Raw genomic sequence first — 27999 nt, 5'->3', positions numbered from 1 at the left:
TTAATATGGAAACCTACCTGTGCATGTGCTGAAAGAGAAGGATATCCCATTGATTGGTTCATGAGCCCCTTCTGCTTCATAATAAGCAAACGTTTCTGCTCCTCACTTAAATGGCTTATCTGTTGTGGAATTGGCGGCTGATGTTGCATGTATGGTATCAGGGAGTTCTTGTTTTGGCCGGCTAGAGGGGGAGTCATCCTTTGACTCATCTCAGAACAAAAATGTGACAGTGGTTTTGTATTACCATAACTAAGCATATTAGAAGGCTTGCTAATTGAATTTGTACCCAGATTGTTTGTCTGCTGGTTTGCCATGTTCATGTGGCTTTGAGGGAGGTAGTTGTTCATGGTGGTTTTCGGAGGATTGTTCGTCATTGGAGAAACAACTGGAGTTTGATTGTTAAACACTTGGGGGTACATCATAGGGCTGTTTGGTTTTTCTGTTCCATATGCCCCTCCATATGGACTAGATGGAGGCCCAACAGGTGACCAGTTGGAAGGCTGGTTTGTGTGCTGTTTTTGTTGTATCAGTTTTGCTCTCTGCTGCTGTTGTGCTGCCATTTGTTTTAGTTGTTCAGCTGGAGATAAATCAGCACTTGGAAGGTTTACAGACCCGCTCCCTGAATTAGAAGAGGGGTTCATAGCATAACCATTCCCAGGTCTTGTTGATGGCTGACCAGGAGTATGGGGTTGTGTAGGGGTTTGTGGAGATTGAACAACACAACTTGCTGGTGAGCCAGCAAGCATTAAGGTGGATGGGGCACTAGAAACAGAAGGTATGCTAGATACAGAAGACACATTAGAAAAAGAAGGACCAGATGAAGATGGCCTCACCTGAGGAGAGCCTATTGGAACACTGGGAAAGGGAGAGTGAGATGGATCACTCTTTACACTGGCACTTTCTTGTGGAAGTGGGGTTTGGGCAGAAGGCCTGGGAAAATCAAGTTCCTTTTTCTCCTCAAAGTCTTCATTGAACAAGTCTTGTATATCGTCTTCTGGAACCGTGTTTGCAAGCTCATCTATCAACTCTTGCCATTCCTGGTCATTTAAGTTGATGTCAGAGAAAAGTTTGTTTTGGTTAGAAAGACATGTTTCTGAGGTGTCTATTACAGAAACATCATCTAGAGGTTCTTGCTTCATGTCTTTGTCTTGGAGTATATTGAGACTTTCCTCCAGATCATTGGAACCATTCAATGCAAGTTTTATATCTTGTTGCCCACCATTCTTACTTATATCATCCAAGCCAACAGAATGAATCCCGCTGTTCTGTACATGAGGCTTGATATCGAGCTGGTGAAGAGGAGAGACTGAAGGTAGTGGCATGTTGGAAAGAGTATTAAGTGTGTCCATTCCAGGCAACTCCTTCCTTCGACGTTTAGCAGATGGAGAGAATCTCCCATCACAAACCCCATTTTGCTGTTCTCCATTTTGGGGTGATCGTGCACCATCAAGCTTCCTTTGGACAGCTTCTTGCAGCTAAAATGAAACAGAAAAAAATCATTTAGTTACTTTTTATAATAAAAGCTCCACAGTAAATTGTCAAGTGAACACCAAGAAGATTGCATTGCCTATTTATGTTTGGTTATGATTAAAGAACTTTTTTGATCAGCCAAAAACTAAAAAGTATAGCATTTATTAAGAAAATCCAAGTATATTGTCAGCGTTCAACACCAGAAAAAGAAATAGTAACGGCAATAAAATGTACAATGAGCAATATGTACAATGAGACGTATGATTAAAACTATAAATAAATAGAAATGAATGCCATGACACAGGCAGATGAAAGCTATATTGAATACAAAAAAGGGAAGCAATGTAATTATGAAACATTAAGCTCACATGTGTACCAGCCAGACTGGATATGCACATGAAAGAACGTGGAAGATTTTCGAAGAGGCATTTCTGAGATTTCAAAATAACCTGCACCCCTGTGGCCTTCCATTGGAGTCTTTTGTTGACCTTCAACTCCCAGCATTCATTAGGGAGTTGCTCCCAGGATGTCACTAGCAGGCTAAAGGTCTCTGATGGCTTTGGAGTTGTAGTTCAGAAACATCTGTAGGGCTGCAGGCTGACTATCCTTATCTTAAAGGAGAAGGAAAACCCCTTGGCGCGAAAATCCCTCCCCCCTCCCCTGTGTTGCCCCCCCTCCATCCTCTACCCTGGCCTACCTGTCCCCCCAGGCAAATGCCCCTAACTTGTTACTCACCTCTCTGCGCAGGTTCTGTCCACGGAGCTCACAGGCGCCATCTTCTCCCAAGCGGTCTTCTTCCTGCTTTGATCGGCATCTTCTGGCGCATGCGCAGTAGGAGCATTTACCGGTACGGATCTACTGCGCATTCGCCGAATGTCATCGGAAAACTTTGTGACATTTGGCGCATGCGCAGTAGATCCGTGCCGGTAAATGCTCCTACTGGGCATGCGCCAAAAACGCCGATCAAAGCAGGGAGAAGACCAATTGGGAGAAGATGGCGCCTGTGAGCTCCGTGGACAGTGTTCAGCGCCAATAATATTTTTATATCGATCTTAACGAAAATTTAAAGAGATACTGTAACAGGAAAAGTTTTTTGAACTTGTTGTTCAAGCATAATTTTGCACTGAAATCTGTTTTTCAAAAGAGCAAACAGATTTTTTTATATTTAATTTTGAATTCTGACATGAAGCTAGCCATGTTGTCAGTTTCCCAGGTGCTCTCGGTCATGTGACTTGTGCTCTGATAAACTTCAGTCACATTTTACTGCTGTACTGCAAGTTGGAGTGATGTCACAACCCTCGCTTCCCCTCCCTCCCAGCAGCCTAACAACAGAACAATGGGAAGGTAACCAAATAACAGCTCCCTGATAGATATAAGAACAGCACTCAATGCAACTTCTTTAGTTACATTGAGTAGGAGAAACAATAGCCTGTTGAAAGCATGAAGTGTTCATTTTCTGAAAGCACATGACCAGGCAAAATGACCTGAGATGGCTGCCTACACACCAACACCACAACTAAAAAAATACACTTGTTGGTTCAGGAATGAATTTGTACTTGGTAGAGTGAATTATTTGCAGTATAACCAGTGTAATTTAGAAATAAAAACTACTCCACAAAAATCATGACAGAATCCCTTTAAAATGACCATAAAACACAAGGGGATTTGGGTTAAAAGGAAATATTTGCACATAGAGTATTTATGACCGAGGTAGGGTATATTGGCAAAATTATATCTAAATATTTTCTGCAATAACTACAGTATATCTTCTCACAGAAATACAAACCCAGCACCCAAACAGTTAAGACAATAATGAAGAGATGGACAGTGACTAACCATTAGCAAAGAAGTGCATTCATGTAGTTCTGCTTGCCTAGCCCTTGTCGTGTTCCAGTCTCTAGAACATCACCTGAGTGTCATGACCAGGAATCCACTGCTCTGTGGAACATTAAATTAGTGCAACTGACACTTGTACCTGTTAGGGCCTGTTACAGCAATAAAGCCTTTAATGAAAGGGCTGAAGGAAGGTGAGCCATTTGCTCAGCTCTAAATGAAAGGCTGCAGAGAGGCCCAGTGCTGTGCTAAGATGCACACGCTGGGGAGCAAATGTACAAAAACGAAGTCTGGAATAGAATGGATTAAGGTTGAATAGCTGGCTACTCTAGTTTCTGGCAACTACAACTCCCACTATTCTAACTGAGCACAAACTATTTAGGGGAACTGGAGCTGTTTTTGGAAGGTGAGGGGTTAAATGCATTGATTAATAGGATTATAACAGAAAAGACTAATATTTTCAAATTTGGGAGGGCAAGGTATATTATTTTTCATATATGCCATAGTAATAAAGGGCACATGGAAATAAATCCACCAACTGCCTGGAATCAGGTGGTAGTTCAGGAAGCACATCCAAAGCAGTCGCAAAAAAAAATCCTTTAATTGTGCAAAATTCGGCAGCATGGGGTCTGTGTCTGGTCAATGGACTCCAGTCTCCACATTTTATCCTGATTGGTTGTCCAGTCTAAGGCTGCAGCCACAGGCAAGGGCAATGTGGGATATCAAGAGGTGGGTATCCTAGTCTGTGGCTTGAGCTATAGACTGGACAATCAATGGGAAGAGTCCACTGACTTGTCACAGAACCCATACTGCCAGATTTTGCACAATAACAGGATTATTTCATGTAAATCCTGTGAGTGCCGAGATATTGTTGTGGATATGTTAGTCCATTAGACTTTGTGTCTGTGGAATATGGCTTGGAAGGAACTAACTAAAAACCATACCTCATTAGCTAAACATGTAAACAAAACTTCTCTGAAATGAGTAGGGTGATAACATCAACCCAAAATACATACAAATAAAAAAAATATAATACTTAATAACACACTGATAATTGTTATTTAAAATTTCTTAAACTTTCTTTTTTTTTTGGGGGGATCAAAATCCGAATTTTTCTGACTTTTTTCATAGAAAAAGTATGACCAAACTGGAATTCACAATTGGACCTTATTTATTATTAAAAAAGCATGATATAATCAGACCGGGGACAAACACAAAAAAATTGCACATCGCTTGATTTTTTTGGGCTTTTTCCCAAAATCCCAAAATCCCCAAAGTATTTCACGGGTTTCTCTGTTTTGGATAACTTTTTAATGTTCACATAACATCAAGGGGGCCCGAATGCCAAAAACTCGAGTTTTTTTCCCCACCAAAAATTCAGATTTAAACCCTTTTGGTGTTATGTGAACATGAAAAAGATATCCAAAACAGAGAAACCCGTGAAATACATCCTTCCAAAATCATTAATAAAAATAAAGAGAAATGAAGGACTATTCTGACACAACCAGCAGCTTTACATAAACACCAAGAGGGAACATGTGGCTTTCATAAGCCTGGAGGAGCTGTAATGTGCTACACCACCGGCAGCAATTCATTTCTCCTAAGAGATTAAGCCAAGGTGCTGTTGTTATGGCAACAGAATTTGCTTATCATGATCTGTCTTCAGTAGTCTTTGATAACCTATTCGCTGCCAGAACCACCCACATCGCATGACAAGGCATCTTAACAGTTAACCCTTGTGAAAGAATGATCCCACGTGCAGAATTGGTAGCCTTGATCACTGCACTACATATCACTACATGCACACTTGACCTTACTCTAGCAATAAATCATCTGTAGGGCTCTGCAGAACAATCTTAGTTCAGATTTAAAAAAGAAATTTAGATGAAATCCCCACCAGTAGTTATGCAGACATTTCAGAAACCTTTGAGAGTTTGATGCATTTGAAGGTAAAACTACTATAGGGCAAAGTGCAATATTCCTGGCACAGGCTACTCAATTCTCTTGTATCAGCCATTGCAGCCCTTTATTAGTCTAGCAACTCCAAGATCCCTCTACAAGTATAATATTGCCCAACCACTGTTTCTGAAAATTTCCCTCTGGAATTATCAGCAATAAATCACTCAGTCCAATTTCTTCTTGCTTGATATCTACATCCTAAAACTCAGCACAGATCATTCCCACCTGCAGCATGAGCCATGTTATTTCTGTGCTTACAACTGATTTGTCTAGAAAGCATTCTCAATAGGGGCCTCTCCATTCTCAGTTCGACATTCGAAGAGCCCTGATCATTCATTTCATAATTATAATTATAATGAAATGTCAGTCTGGCTAAATGTATCTTTGTGTTAGAATAATGAGCAGAACCTAGAATCTCTGGAGTTTGCAGCATGATTTCCCACCACCCGAGCATGTGTCCTACAGGAATGTCCATGTCACTGCTGCTGCTGCTGCCATAGTGAGAGGGGAAAGCACAGCAACCTGTTTTCTACTGTTTTCTATACATATGCCAGCAGATGTCAGAAAAGAAAGAAAGAAGAACCTTATAGGGTTGTGGATCCTGTTATCAGAGTTGGGTATAATGCAATAGTGCCAGCTAAACCAACGGATTCATACAGGAACAATGTCTCTTCCTATTTGTCCTGTTAATACAACATAATTAGCCCAAATGACAGTTTGCGACCACATTTGTGGCTGCCAGTATGCACTGGCATTTTGATCACTACAGTTCACACTGAGAGGACCAATGTGACAAAATAAACATATTCCATGGACGTCAGTCTGCCCTATTTTTTACTAGTTATACTACATTTAGGATTGAGTTGGGCACTGAGTAGAATTCAAAGATTTTTAAGGCAACCGCTGCCCTGACATGGCCTGAGCTGCTGCTCCATGGTTAGCCTTTCTGTACTCCTTAAGGGTGATGAGGGCCACATCATTAGTGCTGTAGACGAAACAAAATTCCACTTTGAAAACTGGAATTTTAATGGCACCTAAGAGGCACTGCTGCTTGAGGCTAGTGGAGACATGTGCATCATGGCATGAGCATTTCTGAATGCAATCAAAGCAAAGCATCATATGGAAGTAAATTAAAGGAACAGTAACACTAAAAAATGAAAGTGTTTTAAAGTAATGAAAATATCATGTAGTGTTGCCCTGCACTAGTAAAACTGATCTGTTTGCTTCAGAAACACTACTATAGTTCATATAAACAAGCTGCTGTGTAGCAATGGCGGAAATTGAAAAACGGCTATATGGCACAGGTTAATTAATGGATAAAAGATAACACCATTAGACAGACAAGGCTTATTTGCTATCTGCTGTGTAACCTGAGCCTTTTCTCCTTTGAATGGCTGCCCTCATTGCTACACAGCAGCTTATTTATATAAACAATAGTAGTGTTTCTGAAGCAAACACAGCAGTTTTACCAGTGCAGGGCAACACTGCATTATATTTTCATTACTTTATTACACTTTCATTTTTTGACGTTACTGTTCCTTTAAGCTAGGAAAGGTGAGTACTGTATATAGTGGAATAAAGCAATTTGCACACTCACATGAGCTGGATTATTAAATCATTGCTAGGATATGTCTGAGCTGCATTGTCTGTAACTGTGCATATCACTAAAACTAGAATAATTGTCATCTATAAAATAACTACTGAAAGCAATGATATCATTTTAGAGAAAAAAAATTGCATATTTTATGAGATGAAGGCTTTGATTAATTTAGAATACCTTCTTCAGAAAGATAAGTGAGAAGAAATAACACTTGTAAGGAATATAGCAAGATGGGAGGTCCCTGTGACCCTGGGTCTGATATGTGTGCATAGATTCACAGACTTGATCATTGAGACTTAAGGAGCAGTCCTTGTGAAGTGGCTTCACCCGCGGTCATAGCGAGGAGTGGGGGCAAAGAAGAAAATCTTGATATTTACTGCAGAACACCAGCCCTGGGATATTTCTCTGACCCAGATTTAGATGGCACAAAGGACTTGCACCAGCAGTAAACATAACAAGGTTCATTTTTCTTTAGAGGAAGGGCATGCAGAAAAAATGCTTAAATATATGATGTGTGTGTGTATATATATATATATATATACAATATCAAAACAGGGGGGTTGTGGGAGCACTCTAAAGGCTTTAAAGTATATTGGTCAATGGACATTGATTACAGGTAATGCTAGAATGCACATAAAAAATAAAACATAAAAAATAAAACAAGTTAGGGACCGCCATTCGGGGTTTACCTTGACGTGGTATGGTGGCTTATCAATTTTATGATCATAACTTTGTAACAAAATAACCCCTATTTGGGTACATATGCAATAGCACTTTTTATACTTATAAATATATACTTTAAAGCCATTAGAGTGCTCCCACAATCCCCCTGTTTTATATATATATATATATATACAAATTATAGACAAATACAAGAGGTCCTCTGCACTCAAGCCATTAACAATATATTTAAGACATTGAGACATTTTGTGCATACAGCTACTATAAAATGCCTTACCCTTTAAACAAAACAGGGATTGTATATTGCAATATATTTAAACTGATGTATTAAAGCTGGCCAACTACGTCAAAGTCATCCCTGGTATGGCCAGTTGTACACTCAACTTTCATCTGATTCATTAAGAATTCTATCACTTCATTGTACATTTTACACAGGGACTAAGTTTTACCTGCAACTATAGGTGGCCATACACGGGCAGATAAAGCTGCCGATATCAGTCGTTTAGACAAATTTGACAGCTTATCTGCCCGTGTATGGGGGCTTCCGAAGGGTCTTCCCAATCGATATCTGGCCACCATATAGATTGGGAAGGTGTGATTTTGTACCCGACCGACGCGTTGGAGCCCCTTGGCGTATCGTAATTCGATCTTTCGACCATGCGCCGATATAGCCATGCTGTTAGTGGCATATCGGGGAAAGATCCGCTCGTTTGGCGAAATCGTCAGAGATCTTTGAGTCTATGGCCAGCTTTACTCACTGCTTTCAAGGTTAAAACTCTTAACCTTGGTTGCACTTTTATTGGCCACCAGTGGGATCACCTGACTATAGCTGGGAAGGGTGGGAGCTACAACATGGAGCTGGTCACTGCTCCTGTATAAATTATAACAAACAAGGGAAAGTTGTGCTCACCACAAATTTTTAAACCAATTGGTGGTGAGCACAACTTTCCCTTGTTTGTTATTTTTCAAAATGTTGAAGCCATCTACAGGAAACTATAAAAATCCACCAGGCACCCATGGGTGTGTAGGTTTAAGGTGAAACTGACTTTTTCCTTTAAGAATCTGGAATATAGAGTGAACACTGAATAATTTCAATCAATATCAGGCAGAATCATATTTACCCCAGTGCCTGTGTTTATAATATTAGAATTGAGCATCGCTCCGAATTGATTTGAAGATAAGTTACCCATATACACTACTTAATGATTTGGAAAATTACATTCACATGAATTTTTCCTGTTTTAACTGTGCAGCAAAAAATGTCAACCCACTCGGATCAGGCAAAAAAGATCATTTTATTTGACCAAATTGATTTAGGCCAATAACGATATTGCACTTGAACACAGCAACATCAGGGGCCCGATTGAAAAGACACCAATTTAAATTTTGGCTATAATATCCAGAGATGAAAGAAGTGCAATTCAAAATTAAAATATTACCTTCGTATGTAGTATTCCTCCAAATCGCAAACCCCACAACATTTTTATGAAATCAATTTTAAGCAAATAATTAATGTTTTTGTGATTATTTCTCTGTAATAATAACACAGAACCTTGTACTTGATGGTGACTAAGCTGCACGAATCCATGTTGGATTGGAAAAACATTCCAGTTGCGTTGGGTATTTAATGTTTAAATGATTTTTAACAGATGTGTATGGTGATACAAATTATGGAAACACCAGAAAACCCCAGGTTCCAAGCATTCTGGATAATAGACCCCACACCTGTATTGTAGTTTCAATAGCAAGACCTGTTTTTCACTTTCGAGCCACAAAAAATTGTTCAGTGCCTTACACAGGGCTGGAACACAACAGTGGCAGGACGCTAGGCACATGTTCACTTAACTTCCCCAAATATTGGTCCTTGGAACATCTACAATGGCGCACTCATCAGGAGTTGTGCGTGCTTGCGACATAAGTTATGCCCGTGTTTGCGGGAGTGAACACAATCAAGATATAAAACAGTAGGTAGGTGGGTGCCTTGGGTGCCCTAAACCTCAGGCCTGGCAGTGTCCTTACAGATTGGCAATGCAATTTCCCCTACAATAGAACTTGCAAAACTTTTACGAACAATCTCCTAAATTTGTTTTGCTTTGAGTGGTCCTTTCTTAACCCACTATAAATAAATGTTTAGGGCAATGACACATGGGGTGATTTAGGGACTTTTAGCAGACACATAAAACCACCTTTGTGTCAATTGCCTAAAGCTCTAGTTCCCGAGTGTGTCTGACTGAGAGTGCGTAGACTAACAATGTCATGCAATTGTCATAAAAGCTATTGCAGCGCAAGTTCATGTGTTTGGGCTGCTAAAAAATGCCCAACATTTGCCAGTGTGTATTGTTGCTCTTACTGGGTGGAGAGTTAAAACAGTTAGGGGTTTTTATATTTTTATTCTATATTTTCATATCCTTCCACTTTTTATATTATACTGCATTGTTGTGTATATTTACATGTTTCTGTGGCAAATGCTTTTTGTGATAAGGGGTAACGGACCCATCCTCCTTGGTTCTGCAGAGCAAATATGAGTTGGGAAAAGGCAGTCAATCATTTTCCATACAAGAGACTCCTCTGTATCTGTGAGGCAACAATTACGGAAAGAGAGGGGCTCAGTTTTACAGAGCACACTATCCAACTTAAAACAGTTATTCTCAGTCCAGCTGAATAAAGAAGGAGGTGTTAGTGGCAAAACCAAACATTTTAATTGCAAGATTTCAAATTAGTTCATATATAACCTTACTATTTCTTAGCACCTAATTGTAAAAAAAACATACATATAAAATGTAGAGGGACCACCCATAATGACAATTTATATTATATGGAGATTAAGATCTCCAAGGTAGCACAGAGTTATTTATCATCTCTGCTAATGTCTCAGAATTGTTCTTTAATTAAGTGCTTTAATAAAGTGTTTTACATGTGGAGAGCCGCATTCTCAGGGATTGTCAGTCACATTGTTGGCCAAGAGAGATTTGATATCCTGTGGATGACACTACATTTGTCATTGACCTACAGTATAATGGTGTCCCAGAACTACTTTTGTTACTCTTTTTGTGTATGACTGATATGAAATGGCACCCAATGGCTTCATATAGTACCAAGTAAACTAAGCCAGTTGGATCCCAGGAATGATCATTATAGACCATCCACCAAAAAAATACATTTTCCTGAATTTTTTTGTTGACTAAAATACTATAGCAGATTCTGCAGATGTGTGAGATGTGTGGATATCTTCTGGAGTGTGTTTTTCCTCCCATCGTCTTTCCATTCCACTCTTCACCCACCCCTGCCGGCTGTGCTCCGAAGAAGGCAAACAAGATTCTCAGCGCTTATCATGGATTTCACACTTAATAGTCAGATGATTGCTCGTTGGCTTGTGGCAGCTTCAGTAGCAGCCACAGCTCTTTTCCACTCTACACACACTTCAGTTCTAAAAAGGAACTGGGAGTTTCATATAAAAGATCAGTCAGGAAAAGAAAAACTGCTTCCTAGACTTTTTTAGATTCAAGTTAAAGGTACAGTACATAAAAAAGACAGGCTTATATACTGTGGGGATTATTATTATTATTATTATTAAAGTCTGAATGCCAAAAACACAATAAAATCCAAATTTTTAGTGGAACAAAAAGCTGAAATTTTTTCGAGATTTATTATACCCCAATTATATAAAAAGTCTAAATCCTAAATTCTAGCATCTCAGACCGACCAAGGTAGAATATAAGTCAATGGGAGAGGTCCCTATCCTATTTGGAATTTTATGTGGTCTGCTCTGGAATGAGCCTGAAAAATTGGGTCCTTTTTTGAGAAAAAGCCCAAAAGAATTGGACGATTTGGGAAAAAAGGGGAAAAAAAAATGTTCGATTCAGATTTTCACACAATTCTTTTCGGGTTTGTCCCCGATCCAATTAAATTGTGCTTTTTTAATAATAAATAAGCTCCAATCGTGGATTCTAGTTTGGTCTAACCTTTTTAATTAAACAATATTTTGATAAATATGCCCCTGTATATATATATATATATATATATATATATATTAGAACCTCCATTTTATGTTTTTATGTATTTGAAAATGGTGTAAAATCCAGGAAAATATAAAAATATAAAATCAGGGAAATGTATTATGCATAATATAGGTGGGACACAAAACAACAATATAAAATGTATATCAATATATATATATAGACATACATAGGGCAAAATAGTATTTTAGCAAACTTTTAATGGCAACACAATGGCAAGAATCTTCATAAATTACTACTAATGATTTTGGTGCTTTTGCCTTCCTAAATGATCACGGATCACAGCACCTGCATGACCACAGGCAGTGTTTTTCCTGTTTACATATGAATGGGTAGAGCTCCAGATTTGCTTATACCATACACAACCAGATTTGGCTAGGCAATATGGACAATATCTACCATACTATACAACCATACAGGCCATATCCAGCCATGTATGGCCATTCGGGCTGCTCTTCCAATGGATTCTTTTGCTATCCTTGTGGTTCGAAGACAATGGAAAATTTCCATAGGTTGGATGAAAATGGAGTGAAGAGGAGCCACAACTCTTCTTCATTTTCTAGCATTCAAATTATTTGTGGGATGAGCCCAAACAAATTGCACGTCAAAAATGTTAGATTTTTGTAGCAGGGCTTTGAGGGCAGACCATCAACATTAGCTTCTATGGGTAAGAATCTGCAAGCAAAACAAGAATCCCATATAAACATATAACAAGAAGCAAAAATATAGCCCTGCAAGAGAAATATTATTATATATTATCTCTTCCTATATAGGGTACCCAAATAAAGAAAGGGGGGCTATTATTGGTATATGGCTATTGCCTTGTACATAGTGCCAATGTATGTTATTGAAAGCTTTCATACACTATTTGTCCCTTTGTTCTTATGCCTTGTACAATATCTCAGCAGTAATGTATGCATTTAGCAGACCCTTTTTCAAATTATGTGATAGCCTCTGCTAATAACATGAGACAAGAAGAATAAATAGGAACATCTTTTACTATACTGCTTTGACATCTTTACTCAGGGAAGAGACAGCTACATATTGCTCTTTTGTTGCAAGGACATTATTCAACATTTCCATCTCTTGTTTTTGAAGAGTAATTAGAGCAATTAGTCACAAATTAAACGGCAACTAAAAAAATGACCAATTACATTGAGAGCCTGCAAAATGGTGAGAAAGAGATACATGTTTCATAAACAAAAACAAATTTCACAAAGCTGCAATCTTTACCCAAAGACAGATAATAAAAGTTGGAGGGTTAAACATCTGTGTAGTCCATAACTTAAGGTCCTAAGATGAAGGCCTATTGCAATATCGCTTACCAGTTTCAACGGTGTTTTAAAAGTTAATTTATCTAGAAGTTTTAGAAGTTTTATTATCAGGTACGGGGTCCGTTATCTGGAAACCCTTTATCTAGAATGCTCCAAATTAAGGAAAGGATTTCTCCCATAGACTCCATTTTATTCATATAATCCAACATTTTTAAAATGATTTTCCTTTTCTCTGTAATAATAAAACAATACATTGATTCCAATTACGGTGTAATTAATCCTTGTTTGAAGCAGAACCAGTCTATTGGGATTATTTAATGTTTACATGATTTTTTAGTAGACTTAAGGTATGAAGATCCAAATTACGGAAAAATCTGTCATTCGGAAAGCCCCAGGTCCAACAAGCATCTTATTTTGGCAAAAAGCCCTATACGTATATGTGCTGCTACCGTCCCCATGAATACAGTGCTGTCTACATTCAGCAGCTCTGTATTCATGAGGGCCAGGAGGGGAAAGGCCCATAGGCCACCCATCCCCCTTATTTGTGCAGCATTTAGAAGTGCAAGTTAGGATGCAAGGACCGATGTAAGGTGCAACTGGTTCCTCAACTTACTGCTTGCTCTTGCACTTCAGTCCTGGGTCTTTGTAAATGACCCTTATACTTTTTATTCCAACAATACTACTTAGATTTACTAAACATTATAAAATGTTTTAGGCCCAAATGATATATTTTTGTGATGTCTTTTTTGTGATGTCTTTTTTGTGATGACGTGGTTATTTACCATGTCAGGTAATGGTGGCCATACATACAGAGATATGCTTGTATGGTGAGGTCGCCAAACGAGTGGATCTCTCCCCCATATGCCCACCTTGAGGTGGCTCACAATGAACAGAATACGGGTGGTCGGATGGAGGATGCATCAACGAACTGATGTGGTCCTGGATTTTTAAACCTGCCCAATCGACATCGTCTTTCAACCAGATAACAATCAGGGAAGCCTGCTGGGGGGCCCATACACTGCCCAATAAGCTGCTGACTTAATTATATCGGCAGGGCCGGATTTTGCAGCCCCTAGGCTGCCTGGGTCCTAGCGCCCGCTTGTGCGCACGCCCCCTTCGGTCGCATGCGCTGGCCACCAGGTCCTAGTGCCTGCCGGCAAACTTGCGCACATCCTCCCCCCACAAGCGTGCGAGTGCACATGACTTACAATACATTTCTAGATGCAGCTGGGCTGCATGCTGCTCCTCAAATTTTGCTGCCCTAGGCCCGGGTCTTTGTGACCTCACCACAAAAACCCGGGCCTGTATATCAGCCTGTAATATTTCCTACGGTAGATCTCGATGTAGGTTGCTTGCACCTCCTCCACTGTTCTCCAGGTAAATATTTGAGTATCTCCTTTGTTGTGTGATGATTAAACTGGCACCACATTACACTGCTAGTTATTTTATCAGGTTATGCCGTTATCTCAAAACACCTTAAAACACCTTGAGTTTTCATTTTATCAACTAAATGTGTTCTTACAAGAAATCATTAGTCATTTTTTCAAGGAAAAGTCCTTGGGTGCTGTAAAATGCAGCTATATGTGTCCAAACACATTTGCTGACACCTGCCTGGCACATCTTGATAAAACCATCAACATACGAGAGAGAGAGGTCTCCTGTGAGGATACAGTGGATATACAATAAGCTTTAGTGTAGGATATAACACACACGTTGGGGAGCTAGGTACGGTTTTGAGTGGGCAGAATAGAACAGCTTTACAATCATTTCATGCCAGAGTGAAACTCAGCAGGTTTCATACAATTTTATTATATTGAATTATCTAGAAGGGAACATGGCTCCTTCTTATATACTCTGTTTTCCACAAGCAGAGGTTTATCTTTCAGTTATTTTTCAGTTAAATAAGATGTAATTTTTGTGAGAAGAACATTCTCCTCTGTATTTATATTTCTATATTGGTGTGGGCTACCATTTTAATTTCCAGTGCAGACCTTTTACAGCTGCCATTAACAAACTGAAATAGTTGTATTGTTGTATATGGGAAAATAAATAAATAATGGCAGCTTTTAGGACTAGGAATATGAATGAACTTTAATGAAAGCTAGGTCTTGTACATGTGCCCATACATGCTTCTAGCAACATGTGGTCAGAAAACTGATATTTATCTGAATTACTTGAGTTCCTGTAAAGGCCCATTTATCAAAGGTCAAATTTTGAATTCATGTGAATTTTTTAATAAATTCAAATATACTGATTGGGAGGTTATTTATTAAAAAATCGAATATCTAAAACTTGAACAAACATTACCAATCCCAATACGAATACAATTCAACTAAATTCAAATCGAGTTATTTCTCTGTAAAAAACTTGAATGTCAGGAAGTCTATTTACATCGTCAAATGGGTCACTGGACTTCTCCCATTGACTTGTACACACTTAACGCGGCAGGTTTTAGGTGGCAAATAGTTGAATTCAAACTGTTCCAAGGGTCAAGGTTTGATAAATGTTGATTTTTGAATTTGAATTAAAATTCGAATCGAGTTTGGATTATTCACAATTGGAATTTGAGAATTCGAATTTTCATTCGACCCCTAATAAATCTGCCCCTTAGAATGTGTGTGGTCAAGATATGGCTGTATAGTTAGGAACCAAAGGGTGGCTTGTGGCACCCCAGGGGGCTTTTAACGCCCTCATTGGCTGCTTAATCCTCTTTTTACAATATATATATAATATATTATCACACTATAAAATTACCCTTAAACATATGTTTTTCAGACGCAAGTACAGGTATGGGACCCATTATCAACAATTTTCGGGACCTGGGGTTTTCTGAATAGCGGATCTATCTGTAATTTGGATCTTCATACAGTGTTGGACTGGTATACCAGGGGCCCACCAATTAATCTTAGACCAGGGGCCCACTCTTAGTACTATTATTATTCCTCTCCTCACTCAACCTCTATTCGCCTAGTCTCTTTTTTTTTACATACTATAATCTATTATTCCATCTATTAATAGGGAATGGCCATTAAATAGGCCACATGTCTAGCAGCATAAGGGCCCACTGACACCTTTTCCAGGTATCCCGATGGGCCAGTCCGACACTGTCTTCATACCTTAAGTCTACTAGAAAATCATGTAAACATTAAATAAACCCAATAGGCTGATTTTGCTTCCAATTAGGATTAATTATACCCTAGTTTGCATCAAATACAAGGAATGCTTAAAAACTGTGTAAAAAAATGTGGATTATTTGGATAAAATAGAGTCTACGATAGAAGGCCTTTCCTTAATTCAGAGCATTCAGGATAACTTGTTTTCAGATAACAGACCTCATACCTGTATTACAAATAGAGCAATGCTCCATCATCATATATTTACAGAACAGTATGACTGTGTAGGAAGCCCTGGAATTTATTATGCTGTGCAAAACAAAATTTGTCAAAAAATGGTGTAAAAAGCTGTGTAAAATCAATGGCAAACTTAACAAGATATGTGATATTTAATGCCATGTGAACACCAGATTTCCCACCTTTATCTTACACTGCTTCAGACCTTTGTAAGTAAGTTCTGGCAGACGCTGCTCAAAGAAAAAGCATGTAAAAAATGCCTGTTTTTTACAGAGCTATGCCTGGTGATGTGTGGCAAATTGCATAATAAATCTGTCCCTAAATGTCCCTTTCCAGAGATTAAGAGACAGCTTTCTGGGCATCTCTGCTAACCCCCAACTGTATGTTAAAAGCCACACAGTTGCTGTCCAGGGTGCTGGGAGATGTAGGTGCCCACATTTCTACCCATAATCAAATTTTCATACAGATTTGTTTTCTATACCAGAAAAGGATTGCAATGTCTTCTTTTTTTCTCATAAATGCTTGAACTTCTCACAACGCTACAATATGAAACTGGTACAGGTATGTCATTTATTTTCTGGAAACCCATTATCCAGAAACGTCTGAAAACACAGAAAATTAAAACGATCCCAGTGGAAAGAATGTTTGTTTAAGAAAAAGGATATTGTTAAAGGTGGTTCATTTTCCCTCTCTGTTTTCTCCAAAACAAAGTCTTACAATAACAATACAATTATAATAGCCCTTCTGACCCCTTGGGTGGGTATATCTGGCTCAGACTCGATAGTGGAAATAGAAATACATTCTAAAAATAATACATTGTCTTACAGAAAGGAAATGCTGTATTATGAAGCAGAGGTAACGCAGAGCAGTCCGTATAATTTTCTAGACAGCGCAAACCAAAATTGTGAAAAGACATATATCCATTGTATATGTATAATGAAAATTGTATGATACTATTCTACCATATTAAAATGGTTCTATGTTGGTTTAAATACAAGGTTGGTTGCTCCTGCGAAGGCTAGGCCAGAACATTTCCTGTAAGGCACTTTTCTTAAATTGTTGGCTGGTCACCATAGGGATTGGATGGAAGATCAAGTCAGCTACATTGAGATTAGTAGAGAATGCCAATTTGTTCACTTTGGAACATCTCAAACCACAGTCAATTAGGGTGATATTTGGGGTAAAAACATATTTTATGTTGGAGAAAATCTTGCAACTAAGGAGGAACCTGTTCAAACATTGAACCCCTAAAGGGAAGCTTGGACTGAAAAATTTTAAAAACCTCTCCTGTATGTGAAACAACATTATTAGAGGAGAAAAGATGAGTTAATCTATAATTTATCATAATTTATGATCAGTTAAATGTCATTGCCATCTACACAGTAGAGAAACAAAATCAAACATAAAGTACACACTCATCTTTTATCATTACCTTTAGACAGACACAGAGGTTAAAAAAAATGGTGGTGTATAGTGTCCCTTTAATATATAATGTTTTCAAAAATGTAGAATTCAAAACTTACATGGGTTTAGCTCCCTTGCCTTAGCTTCTTTATCTACCCAATCTGATAATCAATCCTATTAAGACTTCTCCAGTCTGCAATGTTGAAAGGCATCCACATCATCTTCACCAGGAAAAAAGCCTCTTTATTCAACCAGAAAAAAATTCAATCTATTGAACAAGTTGGGGCTAATACAGCTGCACTCATTGGAGCAGAGTTCTAACATTGTCCCTGATTGGATGCCTAAGGAAAAAATGCCACATTGACAGCATACAGACATTACATCTCCATTTATTGGCACGTTTTCCAGTAATCCTCTGCATGACAGTAAGAGGTGTTGCTCATTAATAATTAATATACTGTCTTTACACTATTACAATATTCCATAAATTAATTGCAATTAAAACAGATTTTTGTAATAATACTCTTCTTTAAGAAAAGAAAGAAATTGGGAGTAGTTGGAGCACATGTGCTTTGCAGGATCATGTGCAATAATGCACCTCATCTGTGATAGAGACACAGACATAATGAGAAATTAATGAGCTCTACGTCTCTAAAAAATGGAAAGACATTTACCGTTAAATCAAGAAACCACACTATTCAAGTGCATAAATGGTCTGAGATTGTCCAGCCAAAAGCCATAAATTAACTGTAAAATATATCCTTTTAATTGCTGCTTAGTGATGTCACTTGTGTCACAGCTCACCAAAACAAATTTGAATTCCATGACAACATAAGGAAACATGGTGCCCACTATTAACCTTCTACAACTCCCCCACATCTACACGTTTGGTTCTCCTTGAACCGTCTTTAGGATATATAGAATTCTGTTATCCACAAAAATCCCCATAATGTCCTCAGATAAGGAGACTCGCAACACATTACCATTTAGTGTCTAATAGTAATAAGCAAAATGTTTCGCCAGGTTTCCCTGTGAAAAAGACACCCTTAGACTTCAATGGATAAAAAAAATTTGATGCCCATGGACTTCAATGCATTTGGCAAACTTTTCACCTTTTTCATGAATTTTTGGCAAACTAAATGGGTCAGATTTGCCCATCACTAGTTTAATTAGCATTTATGTTTTTTCTACAGAACTTTGCATTTATCAACACTGAACCTCATTTACTGATTTGCTGCCCAGTTCTTCAATTTAGTCAAATCTTTCTCCAAAGCAAAAAACAGTCAAGAATCCTGGAAAATAGTAAAGGGTTTGCCAATCACAGAGCTGAGATTTTTTAGAAGTCTGGGCCAGTGTCGGACTGGGACACCAGGGGCCCACCCAAAAACCTTAGACCAGGGGCCCACTCTCAGTACTATTATTCCTCCTCACTCACCTCTATTCTCGGGACGTAGTCTCTTTTCTTCTCATATTATAATCTATTATTCCATCTATTTAGCTTCTTTGTTCTAATAAAAATAGGGAATGTCCATGAAATAGGCCAACTGGTTAGAAGCAAGATGGCCCATTAACACTTGGGCCCTCCGAGAGTTTTCCTGTTATCCTGGTGGGCCAGTCTGACAATGGTCTGGGCCAAATACTATCAGGTATTCAGTCATCAATAGGTACATTATTAGGAGTGGATCTATTAAAAAAACAAGCCATTTTTAGCAGGATTCTCATTTCAAAATCTCTGCTTTTTCCCTTCTCTCACCAATTGACCTGCAATAAACATTTCATTCTTTACTTTAGCTTGTCTGATTGCTTTTTTTGCATATGGTCCCCTTGTAGTGCAAACAATGGCATAGTTCCCTTAGCATGTTTTGTCAATAACAGTACTGATTTGTGGCATGTAATTGGATCCTAGTGCCATTATTATTGTGAAACACAAATGCAGGGGAAAAGACATACTGCAACTTGAGTGCTATGCCAAAACAGGCACTCATTTGTGTCCATGTACTAATGCATGAATGCCCAAGTGTTGGATGCAACTTACTGTGTGCACACAATTATGTTATAACTATGAGAAAATATGATCTACTGTGTGAAAAACCATAGTGCATTATACAGAATTTTGCACTAACATCCATCCCTGTGAACTGACGTGGTCAGCTGTCTATTCTTTGCAGCATACTTATAAAAAATGCATGGAAAACACCTACTATTGGTTCTGCACAGCCTTTCAGTATACATATTTCATTTGCATATTGTACTGGAGTTAAACCCTTTTTCCCAGTTGGTTTCCAGCCTTCTCTCCCTGTCATCATGAGGGAGTATATTGAGCAGCTGTCTCCTACTGCCAGTGGAAGTGTGTAGGGGTCAGCTTCTGTGCATAAGAACATGTTAGCTGCTTTGTGAGCTTACAATTAATCTTGAACATGCTACAACTGAACTGCGTGTGAGCAGAGATTGACTGGCAATATTCTATCTTAAACGCTGGTTCACCTTTAAATTAACTGTTAGTATGATGCAGAGAGTGATTGGTTTTCATTTTTTATTATTTGTGGTTTTTGAGTTATTTCGTTTTGTATTCAGCAGCTTTCCAGTTTGCAGTTTCAGCAATCAGGTTGCTAGGGTCCAAATTACCCAAACAACCATGCATTAATATGAATGAGACTGGAATATGGATGGGAGAGACCTGAATAGAAATATGACAAATAAAAAATATCAATTACAATATATTTGTAACCTTACAGAGCATTTGGTTTTTTTTAAGATGGAGTCAATGACCCCCCATTTGAAAGCTGGAAAGAATCAGAAGAAAAATAATTCAAATAATATAGAAATTAAATAATGAAGATCAATTGAAAGGTTGTTTTGAATTAGCCATTCTATAACATACTAAAAAGTTAATTGAATGGTGAACCACCCATTTAACAAATCTACCTATGAGAAGTCCATTGTACAATCTTTTAAATGAATCTGTGTGAAGCCATTGGTATTGTTTCCTCTTTCTTGTACGAATGGCTTTGTTATCGAGATTCATCTACAGGTTGTCCCCCCTTCCCTTGTTTCCAGCATACACTGTTGGATGCGTTAGCAATCCTTTGCTTTGAGAGTCTTTTCTTGTCAGCAGAGGTGTGAAGAGACAGATCCCACACGTACCCGTGTGGCCAATTGTGTGTGAATGGAAGGCAGGATAGCTGTAACTCTCCCGTGTACTGAATCTGTGCACACTCTTGCCTTCACCTGCTATTTACTACTCAGAACTATTTAAATTTCTATATAATCACAGGCAAACAAGATGAGTTAGCAGCCATAAATCCCATGCTGTGTACAGAATCGAGTCCATTATGAATTAAGTGTGGCATGTCCATATATTGATATGCAACATACATTCTCCAAGGACTGCAGGTTTGTACACAAAGGATACATCGTTGATATAAGGAGATGGGGAGAAATGAGCAGGTAAGGGGCACAAGTGCCATTAGCAATGTTAAATGTATTGATATATAATGCTTATACTTTATATACATCTTCCTTCAAAGCTCAAGATTATTATGAGAATGACTATTGTGAGCAAAACTAATATTTGTGTTTATCCTTGACCCATGGCTCTAACCCCAAACAACAGCCTTCCTTTAAATCCATTTAAACTCTCTACTTTGCCTACAGTAGCCGTAACCACAACCAGTGGCCTACATGGTAACCAGGAAGTGATATCATTATAAACAAGGAAGTCATGTCATCTAAGCTTGGGTAAAAGGAAGAAAGGAAGGAGCTGTTCATTGCAACCTATTTACGAAACTGTTTAAAATAATGGTGTTCAAATTCACCCCACAACACCTTATGATCACAGGGTAATGCCATGAAAAAAAAAGCTAATTAATCAAGATTTGTATTAATTTTCAGCAGTTTTTCAAGCAGTCGACCCTTGAAAATGCTAAATAAGCTGCATCAGGGGCGTAACTACAGAGGAAGCAGACCCTGCGGCTGCAGGGGGCCAAAGAGGTATAGGGATTCATGAGGCGCAAATTCATGTACAATTTCAATACATTTTGGTAAAACAGGACAACCTCTGGATATGTTTGGGGCCCTAAAATTAATTTGCTGTGGGGCCCAGTAACATCTAGTTACGCCACTGAGCTGCATAAAATAATGGCATTAAATACTGTGATCAGGTGGATCAGAAAAGAACATCCCCCCCCGATTAAAACTTTACCTCTCATCAAAAAAAACTTTACTTCTCATCAAAAAAAAAAATATTCAAAATCCTATTTTAACACATTAGTCAAGCAAAATGATCTTTAATTACACGATATAAATTATTTCAATGTTGTTTGCTTCAATCTGAGAACTCATAATTATAGCAAGCAGGCAGGAGCCATTTTGTGGACACTGTTATTAAGACAAGTCTTGCATCATATCTGAATCTTGTTTGTGCACCAGAATGGGGGAACTGATGTCCATTCCCATGCCCTGGCTACACAATTAAATGGTGAAGAGAACAGGGGAATGTGTGGAGAGCAGTGACATCTAGTAAGACTAGAAAGTGAAAGTAATGGTCTATGCCTAAGGTAGACAATATTTGATTGACAGCTGAGATTTTTAAACGCGCTTACAACATTTATGAAAGCTTTGATAAAAAATAGAAAATGGATTTCATGTTTAATTTGAAAAGGAATTTTATTATACAGATTTTTGTGTCTGGGTGACAGGTCCACTCAATGTTTTAATAGCTTTAATGCATGGTGCTCCTGATTAAGGAAAGACCTATGATGCAAAAAACCCACGTCCCAAGCATTCCCCATAATAGATCCCATACCTGTAGCAAAAGCATCACTGTGGCAGCAGCTGTGAGATTTCAGTGTTGTTTTTAGCTCAGCTCCATTGGGATCAATGGAAAAAGAAACAATACATTAACAATCTGAAACAGACTAGGTTTCATTATTTCCTATTAGGCTGTACTCACTTGAGACTAAAGTAAAATGATTGCAGGGGCTGTATACTGCTTGAAGCACAAGTAGTGTTTCCCCCCAATATTTAGAATTACTCTAACACTGTAATCCCAATGAAATTGCCCTTGCCATTGTGACTTTGATTTGTTTCAGTTACTATGGGCAGTAACCCTGCAGATTGTTTAAGTCTTAACAGAAACAAGTACTGTAGTATAAACTACAGAACCTATTGAGCAACATGCAACTCTGTGATATTGAAAGAATGAGACGGGTTGTTCCCCATTGACAATTTTTAGTAAGTTGTAGATAGTGATACTCTGAGACAATTTGCAATTGGCTTTTATTTTTTTATTATTTGTGTTTTTTGAGTTATTTAGCTTTTTATTTAGCAGCTCTCCAGTTTGCAATTTCCGCAATCTGTTTGCTAAGGTCCAAATTACCTTAATAACCATGCATTGATTTGAATAGAAGAGTAATAAAGAGTAGCAATACAAATACATTTGTAGCCTTACAGGTCATTTGTTTTTTAGATGGAGTCAGTGACCCCCATTTGAAAGCTAGAAAGAGCTGGTAAAAAAAAGCAATGCAATTGTATCAAAGTAATTACAATATAATGAAGTGTTGCTCTGCACTGGTATAACTTCAGTGTTTGCTTCAAAAAGACTACTTTAGTTTATATAAACAAGCTGTTGTGTAGCAATGGGGGCAGCCATTCAAGCTGAAACGGTGAAAAGGCACAGGTTACATAGCAGATAACAGACAAGCTCTATAAAACAGAATGGTGTCTTACCAGGCTTATCTGTTATCTGCTGGTTAACCTGTGCCTTTTCTCCTTTTCTCCAGCTTAAATGGATGTCCCCATGGTATACAGATTGATTACCATAAACAAAGACTTTTTTTCAATTGCTTTCACTATTATATTTTTTACCGTTTTCCCAAAATTGAAGTTTAAAGTTGAATGTTCCTGTCTCTAAGGTTTCAATCTGGCAGCACAGCGATCCAGGTGCAGATTCGGAACTGTTAAAATTTGCTACATTTAATTGATACAATTAGTTGATACATCTCTCAGCAGCATCTGTGAAATCTGTGAAATATTAGCAACTGTTGTATCACTTCTAACAGCTGTCTTCTTAAATACAATTTTATACAAATGTAGCCTCAGAATGCCCTGGATCTTATTAACTGGTGTAGCTAAATAATACTGCGCTCCCATAGTGAATGAATGAGCCTCATATTATGACATTGTGCATCGGTCAAGGTCTGGGTTGCCATCACAAATCATGGGCCCCGTACAACATAAACATTTGGGCCCCCCATCGTAAAAGTTATTAAACAAACCACACATTAGTGGACAGGGTTTAAAAAAAAAAGCAAAGATTCAGAAATGTTCACACAATGCTAAGTAGGCCAATTTTATTTATGTTAAACACCAACTTTTTTTAAAAGAATCATTTATATTAAAATACAATTGTATTTGGTTTAGCTTTCACAAACAATCAATTTTATGTTAATTACTTTCATTTCAAGCCAGATCGACATCTGGCTGACTCTTGCCAAGCTATCGATCGGGGTAGCCCGTCGGAGGGCCCCACACACGGGCCAATAAACTGCCGACCTAGTCTGTTGGGAGCTTTTATCGGCCCGTGTATAGCCAGCTTTACCCTTTTCACCAAAACTCTAGTTTGCCAGGTTCACGCTAGCAAACTCCGATTATAAAGAGAGAGCAGCCACTTATAAATTGCAATCAACATTAACCATTCCATACAACTTTTCTCAATGGCGAATTTTCACAGAGAATTTAAACCAGGAGAAAATTTACCACATTTCTCTTGAAAAGGTGAACTTTTGTGATTTTTTGTAGATATGGAGATGTGTACACGAGAAAATACACATTTGAAATGAGGTGAACTTTGGAGAAATTAAATGAAGAGAAAAGTCACTCTTTAGTAAATGTGCCCCAATATCTTTCACCAATTATTTTATTGCTATCACAGATTCTATCAAATTATATTAGTGTATTCATTCTTGAAGCACCTCCTTCCTAACTGAAAGCAAGGAGTGAGTGTTGAGGACAGATTTGTTCACATCTCATACCTCTGACTGATTTGAACAATTCCTTGGCGCTACTTTTACTGGATAGTATCCGTGTCTGTGAGACCTTGCTTGAAGGTTCACCTAGATGTGGTAGATCACATGACTAATTATACGATTATGGTCTAATGGTAAATTTTGTGCTAATGATCACTAGCTCTGGAGTGTACACACACCCCAATGGGATTAATTTCTGGTTGCTTGCCTTTTTCCTGATTTTAAACATAAAAGTACATGAGGTAAAGGCACAAGAAGGAGAGGCATTATTTGGAACTTGATCTCCCCATACGAGACTTGAATAAAACCGGGCTACTGAACTATAATTTAGTCCCCATTTCTAATCACATTTTCATTGCTTGCATTTTACTTTCTTTATAAAATAAAAATAGTTGAGGTGCAGTCAGAATTCCTGCACTGGTACATAAAAAGAATGCTTATGCTGAAATATTGGCTTATCCGATCATTAATTAGGGCTTCAGGCTTTTTCAGCGAGTGAAGTTGGGGTCCTCCTTTAATCCACAGTGCCTGTACACGTCTGCTCAATGGCTTCCATTCTTTTAGGCCTTTTCTACCATTTGATATGCTAATACATGTGCACGCCGAAGGATCGGCACAGGAAGAAACCTGTTTGAAAGCCACAGTTCTCTGTGTTCTTCTTAAATGAGACTTGAAATTTAATGAGAAATGTCATTTATTTTCTATACCTCTCGTGTGCTCCTGAACTACTTGTGCTTCTGCTGAAGACAAAGTAAAATTCTGGAACTGAATATTTAAAAAGGCCCCTTTTCCCAACTCTACGTTTGTAAAGGTAGCTGCAAAAGTAATACTCACAGGCAAAAAATCAGAGAGCTGGCACTGCCCTTGTGGTATTTAATAATAAATATCTATGGTAGGCATATGGAAACAATATACAGTTTCTTCACAGTAAAATCAAACTAACATTTGTAGCCACTGGATTAAAAATAAAGGGACCCTTAACAACCAAAAACCAGGGGCCCAGACCTTTCTTATCTCTACTGATCTTCTCTTTTTTTACTCTTTTATCACATTTTCTTTTTTTTATTCAATTCTTTTTAGGGGAGCCATAGAAATGAATAAATCTGACACACAATTTTGACTGAAAGAGAATCATAGACCCTGTGGCACACTTGAGAATATGTCTTAGCTAAGAACAGGTAAGTCAGCATTTTTAGTTGTCACTGGTGTGCAATACGTAAATTGATTCATTTGTTTGAATCGGAGCAGATTAAAATAGTTGTTAAAATAAATAAGAAAAACAAGCAAAACTACTTTTAAAAATTTGAAAAACTAAACAACTTAAAGGGGAACTCCGACTTCAAACCCAAAATTTGATAAAGAGGCCCACATAACACAGAAACCCCTAATATTTCACAGTTACCTGTTTCTTAAAAAGTATGAATAAATGCCATTTGCAATCCAGCTGTTTAACAGTTCTTCTTTTTCTGCATCATTTGAAATCCTGGCAGGGAAGGAGGGACTAAACACTGATGTTACAAATTGTAACAAATCCTCTGCAGTTTACAGACAGCATGCAGGAACTACATAACCCACACTGCCTTGCACTGTAATGTTCCGTTCCTTATTGAAATCACGTGTGCAGGGAATTGTGGGGCTTGGAGGATGCAGGCTAAGGACAGATGGCTGCTGATACAAAGTAACAGTAGTCAGTCGGCTCAGCAAAGTAGTCAGACAGATCAGAAGGAGAGCAGGGGGGCTTTAATGGTTAGGAACTCTTCCAAACCATTAAAAATTATGAAAAACCTGCATATCTTTTAATTGATGTATACTGTATTGCAAAGTTGTTTGAAATTATGTTTACTTTCAAAAAAAACTCAAGTTATGTTTTTGTGGAGTTCCCCTTTAAAGGGGAACTATTGTGAAAATGAAAATGTAAAATAAACTTCATCATACTGAAATAAACTTTCTAAATGCAATCAATTAAAAATTCTGCAGTGTTTCTGAAATAATCAAGTTTATGTTCATTATCCCTCTCTCAGCATCTGTTTCTCTTCATTCTGTCTTGCAGCAGTTAGGTGTCAGATATTCATTGACAGTTAGATCCAATATATCATATAGGGGGGCTTCATTTCCGAGCAGATAAATTAGAGCTCACTCAAATAACTGATTCCAGTACAAATAAAATATAACAAATTATATTTAAATATTGATTATATTTAGAAAACATCTTATTTCAGAATGATGAAGCTATTAAATTTTCATGTTCATAATAGTTCCCCTTTAGGCTAGGGCCACACGGGAAGATTCAGGGAGATTGGTCGCCTGGCAACTAATCGCCACGTCTTTGAGATGACTAATCTCCCTGAATGGCTTGCTGGTATCTTGCACCCGCAAGAGCTAAACTTACCTGCGCCTATTCACATGCGGCGATACGTTTTTCAAAGTCGATCGAAATTGCCTCTTTCGGGCGACTTTGAAAAACGTATCGCCACGTCTGAATAGGCGCAGGCGACTTTAGCACTAGCGGGTGCGAGATACCAGCAAGCCATTCAGGGAGATTAGATGCGGCGATTAGTCGCCAGACGACTAATCTCCCTGAAATCTTCCCGTGTGGCCTAGCCCTTAACAGAAAACTACAGAAAACAAATAAAGTGGAATGATTGGCAAATAGTGTATGGCACAATAATGCAGTCCTACAGAAGGGAATTGATATGAATGGGGCAGACCTCTAAACACACAACATACGTGGGTAGCAGCTGAACCAACAGCTGCAATATAAATCTAAAAAGATCTCCATCATGTTTATTATGCTTTCGATTTTTAGATGACTGTTTATAGTACAGCAGTCTATCAATGGATATTTCTGAGTCAGCTGATGTAAGCACCCATCTAATGATGCAGCTAAAAGCTAATGACAGTTGTAATGCCTCTCCTACAAAGCCATGTGACTCACTGATACATCCAATGGCCGTTGTGAAATTGATTATCTGCAGCACCATCCAAGCAGCATGTATATATATATATATATGTATATGTATATATATATATATGTATATGTATATATATATATATATATATATATATATATATATATATATATATATATATATACACATGCTGCTTGGATGGTGCTGCATCTCATCGGTATATAAGGATAGGGCTCCATTACTGTCGATGTGTCCTTCACCATGAAATACAACTAACAGGCATCATAACTGCATTTTGTACCATATCTTTTATGAAATACATCCAAATGACTTTCTTCGTAGAGTTGCAAACTCTGCAACAAACAGCAACTGATAACATTGCTGAAAGCCGGTCCTTACAAACTGTATGCCTCCAGCAGCTGCTGTCCTAGAATGCTCTCAGAAAAACACTCTGACTTACAAATCACTTGTATAGGCT

General features: G+C 38.1%; 1 protein-coding gene across 2 annotated transcripts in view; it reads right to left on the bottom strand.

Moving 5' to 3' along the window:
• Nucleotides 1-27999, bottom strand: part of maml3.S (mastermind like transcriptional coactivator 3 S homeolog) — a 220791-nt gene that overhangs the window by 72964 nt on the left and 119828 nt on the right. For both annotated transcript variants that reach the window (XM_018243293.2, XM_041579571.1), the window contains exon 2: nucleotides 18-1475. In XM_018243293.2, coding sequence (XP_018098782.1) covers nucleotides 18-1475 — 1458 coding nt within the window. The remainder of the gene's footprint in view (nucleotides 1-17; nucleotides 1476-27999) is intronic.

The sequence above is a fragment of the Xenopus laevis genome, chromosome 1S (assembly GCF_017654675.1).
Source record: "Xenopus laevis strain J_2021 chromosome 1S, Xenopus_laevis_v10.1, whole genome shotgun sequence".
NCBI lineage: Eukaryota > Metazoa > Chordata > Amphibia > Anura > Pipidae > Xenopus > Xenopus laevis.
Note: the sequence above shows the minus strand (reverse complement) of the source record. Positions and strands in the feature narration are given on the sequence as shown.